Source organism: Vitis riparia, chromosome 5 (assembly GCF_004353265.1).
Source record: "Vitis riparia cultivar Riparia Gloire de Montpellier isolate 1030 chromosome 5, EGFV_Vit.rip_1.0, whole genome shotgun sequence".
Classification (NCBI taxonomy): domain Eukaryota; kingdom Viridiplantae; phylum Streptophyta; class Magnoliopsida; order Vitales; family Vitaceae; genus Vitis; species Vitis riparia.
This window is the reverse complement of record NC_048435.1, coordinates 7,660,424-7,664,689: the sequence shown is the minus strand read 5'-3', so window position 1 is coordinate 7,664,689 and position 4,266 is coordinate 7,660,424. Positions and strand designations below refer to the sequence as shown.

Below are 4,266 nucleotides of genomic sequence, written 5' to 3'. Positions count from 1 at the left end.
AACATGTGGAAGCCTTTCACTCCAATAAATTATTAAGCTCCCCAGCGGAAGTCTTTGCCCCCAAAATAAATGATTGATTTCCCACCGATGAACTCCTTGCCAACAAGACGTCACCAAGAGAAAAAGAAAAATCAACCATACCCAGGAGAGATGAAGGATAAATGCAAGAAGAAAGGAATGGCAGAGAATTTGGAGCAAATATGTGATAAAGCAGCATGGATAAAAGTTTATTTATGTGATAAAACACATTAAAGACAAAATATATCTAAGTAAATTCCCCATATTACAGGAAATGATTACATTAATATAAAAGGTCTAATTAAACTGGAACAGTCCTAGCCTGCTGTCTTGACTCCTCCGACGGACTCTCTTCTTCTTCGTTCTCACCAGACATTTCCTCTAGTGACTTTCCCTTGGACTCGGGCACCAAGAAGGTAAATAACATTCCCAGAAAGTTGACGACACCCAGAACTATGAGTGAATTTTTTACACCAATACCGGTTGGGTACCCTTTATCTACCTTAGACTTGTCCTGGCTCTGAGCAGCATACAAGAAGCCAAAGGCACCAACTATGGCCCCTGCCTTCCCAGCCGCTGCTGATATTCCATGGCATGTGGAGCGTAGCCTTGCAGGGAAAATCTCGGCTGGCACAACAAATGTGGTGGCATTTGGACCAAAATTTGCGAAGAAGAATGTGAGAGAGTACATCACCACGAACCCAATTCGGTTTTCTTTATGGGTCCAGTGATTGTAAGGTATAGCCAGGGCAAACATGAAGACGGTCATAAAGAAGAAGCCCATCAATTGGATGGCAAATCTTCCCATCTTGTCGATTAACGCTACTGTGAACCAGTACCCAGGAACAGTGCTGCAGAGGGCTATGAGAGTTTGGGCCCTTGCAATTTTGTAAACCTCTTCAAGGGCACTCATGGTTTTGGCCGCAGGAATCCACCCAATGGCACTGAAGATGTCCTTTTGAAACAGATTCTGACTGTAGAAGGCGATGTCCAACAAGAACCATGTGCTAGTGGTCCCAAGCAAGTGAAGTCCATGGCGACGAAGAAACTGCTTGGTGAACAACCCAAAATCTTTACCTTGCCGTTGGATCGACTCAACTTTCTCTTGTTCTGCTTCTAGATCAACCTGGAGAACTTTAGACATATCTGCTGCAGCCTTCTTCGCATTCTTGGCAACCAAGGCTGTGTAACGAGCAGTCTCTGGCATCTTCATGCGCCAGTAATAAGTAAGAGCAGCCGGCAAGGCGCCAAACATGAGAATTATCCGCCAAACAAAATCAGCTTGTGGAACAGTAGACCCAACTGGATCAATTTCATAAGTTGGAGAAGGAAATGCAGCCTTAAACGAGGCAGAAATTATAATTGCAAAGATTCCACCAGTTAAAATCCCAAAACCTTGCATGGCAAAAACTGCAGCAATGAAGGCTCCACGAGTCTTTTTATTAGCATACTCAGACATAATAGTGGCAGAAAGCGGGTAGTCTCCACCTATGCCAAAGCCCAGCCAGAACCTGAAGAAGCACAGAGTGGCCATAACACCTTTCGCTTCATGGCCAAAGGAAAGGCCAGAGGCAACTGAGCATATGACCATGAGCATGAGGGTCATGCCATACACACGTTTTCTGCCCATTTTGTCACCGAGCCATCCAAAAAAGAGCTGTCCAGCAAGAGTACCGCAGAACGCAACACCGTTAACTGCAGCCGACACATTTGGAGGCAAAGTTCCGGGCTTAGCATCCCCAGGAGAATGGTAGTATATGCGACCCAACAATTTTGTGACCAATGATATACAAAAGAGATCATATGCATCAGTGAAGAAGCCCATTCCAGCAATGACAATCGCCGTGAAATGATACCATTGTGTTTTGGCTACATCAAGTGCGTTAAGAACTTGCAATTGATTCTTGGCCATGGCTAGTCTTCAAACCTTCCCTGAAAAATGGAGAATTATCAGTATCTGTAAATTGTAATCTCACCAAGTACAAGGGAGTCACTCATTAGCTTAGAAGATCAGCTAATGTGTGGCAACTGAACAAACACAAAAAGATCAGGCACATGAGAAGAAGATAAAAATATGGGGACCAGCTTTTCCACACTTTTGAAAGGCCAAATGTAAACAAATGACTTTTCAACTATGACGACCATACAAAATGACCGAGATAGATTGATGATGGAAGCTACTAGGAAAATGACAAAACGGCTAAGAGAGTTTAAAATCAATCAAGTTTAAAGAAAATATATAGTATATCCATAATAAAATAGTAGCTTTAGCTGTAATCATGGAAACCCCAGATTCTTAGGGTTTTTAGTCATTCTTTTTCATGTAGATGCATGGACAGGAATAATAAATAGGCCTCCTAACCAAACCATTTATTGAGACTCTGGTACCTGCAGTGATTTAACAATGGATTGGGTCAACTCTCTATTTGATTCCCCTGCCACACCCACTCTGTTTTTATTTCAGAGTTGAGCAGTGGAAATTCAGGCCTTTTTATTTTTCTCGGTATGGAGTACTAGAAGAAGAACAAAACTTGCAAGGAAAAAAAAAAAGGGATAAAATGATGTTTTATTCCCTTCTGGTAAACGGGAGCTTCATGAAGATGACTATACTAACAAAACCAGACAAATCACCCGATGCAAATGAATTGTTTGCCTCGTGTCCTCCATTAGATCTTGTGACAATATTACTAAAGTCTCCTTTGGCTGCTGAGAAAATGCCAGGAACGAAAATCAAAGAACCCTGTACCGAATCCTAGATTTTTCATACGACCCGTGATAAGAAAAGGTCCCTTTTCAACTAATCCATATTTGCAATAGTTGTGTTCCTGTTCAATTAAACCTGTCTTCTCCTCTGATTTTCAAGCATCTAAATGAAGGGTAAGGGGCAACCTAAAACCCTGGAAACTCCCCAATATTTTTAAAAATCAAAAAGCGATTTAGAACGTTTTGTTGTTTCTGGAAGGATGGAAACAAACAAAAAGCAAAAGCAGAAGGGGGAAGTTAAGAAAACATATAAAAAAATCCAACGAAAGTGAATCTTTTGAAACTCTGCTTGGTTTTGAATCTCCCCGATTATGTTAGTGGAAAAAAAAAATTAAAAATCATTGAAAAAGAATTGGATCTCGATGAGACCCACTTGAAAAAGGACGCTTTCTCTGACAAGAAAGTATGAATTAAAAAATACCAAAAAAAGAAAAGGAAAAAGGCAACCAAAACCTGAGAAACAAGGATGAATAGAGTATACCCGAGATGATGAAACAAACCAGAGTCCCTGCCAGCGGTCCAGAAGGCTGCAATCGAAGCGAAGAATCAGAGACGGACAAAGTCATATTAATATTAAGTAAATAAAAGCAGAGATGGAGAAAAGATGAATGATCAGAAGAAGACGAGATGTTACGTACAGAATAGAAGGAGACGGTGGTACAAGTACTACCACTAGCCTGCGTTACAGAGCAAATAGGATAAGAGAGGGTGCATGTATGCGAAACTGTGAGTTGTGTGACAAGTATGGAAAGACAGGGAGAACGGGAGGGGGGTGATCGCGTATTTAACTCCAAACAATCCTATCTCTCTGAAACTCCCAAAGAATCACAAATTACCAGTCCAACACACTATTACCCTTCTAACAGTTACCACCTTTTCGAAATTCAAAATTCCAATTCTACTCCAACTCATCTTCCTACCCGGTCTCGTCACTCCTCTGGACTCCCTCGCATCATCACCCCTGACTCCTACACTCCTTTATAACTTTTCTCATTTTTCCTTAATCTCTCACGTTTTTCCCGTTTTTCCTTTTTATCGGATTAGTACAAACTCCAAATATTCTTAAGGATTCCGAATATTCTCACGTTATTCGCAGGTGACTGTTTTCCTTAGTAGAAATGAATATATGACTTTTTAATCCAAACATTATATTGTTGCCTTATAATTTTTAATGACAAGTTTCCAAACATAGTACCTTTTTGCCACTTTACTATTAAAGATTATTTATTTATAATACCGAAATAAATAAATTAATGGATAAGTTATTGAGTATGTGCATTCCAAAATTGTCATGGTAAAACCTTTTTAAGTCGATTAAATTAATAAGCTACCAAATTCAACTTTGAATTACCAAAACAAAAAAATGCCCACAAAGCCTTCAAACGGGCTAAACGAAGTCAAAGGAGTCTGCGCGGTTCAGTAATGGAAGTGAGAAACAAGGGGACAGACCCACGCGTCCAACCCCAATCATATGCGGTGGGCGTA

General features: G+C 40.6%; 1 protein-coding gene across 2 annotated transcripts; it reads right to left on the bottom strand.

The window, feature by feature from the left end:
• Positions 1-201: 201 nt before the first annotated feature.
• LOC117914724 (inorganic phosphate transporter 1-4-like) lies at positions 202-3,724 on the bottom strand. 2 transcript variants are annotated; one of them, XM_034830179.1, is made up of 3 exons: positions 3,420-3,724; positions 3,235-3,308; positions 202-1,950 (listed from the first exon to the last, which is right to left on the bottom strand). In XM_034830179.1, exon 3 carries the CDS (start codon positions 1,928-1,930, stop codon positions 320-322), a length of 1,611 nt encoding a protein of 536 aa, XP_034686070.1. In that variant the 5' UTR covers positions 1,931-1,950; positions 3,235-3,308; positions 3,420-3,724; the 3' UTR covers positions 202-319. The 2 variants fall into 2 exon arrangements, with proteins under 2 accessions (XP_034686070.1, XP_034686069.1); XM_034830178.1 differs by having other exon boundaries at positions 3,263-3,308.
• Between the last annotated feature and the right edge of the window lie 542 nt (positions 3,725-4,266).

Bases quoted from the DNA above. Each gene is read 5' to 3' on its own strand.
- LOC117914724 (XM_034830179.1), bottom strand. From the start codon at position 1,930: ATGGCCAAGAATCAATTGCAAGTTCTTAACGCACTTGATGTAGCCAAA.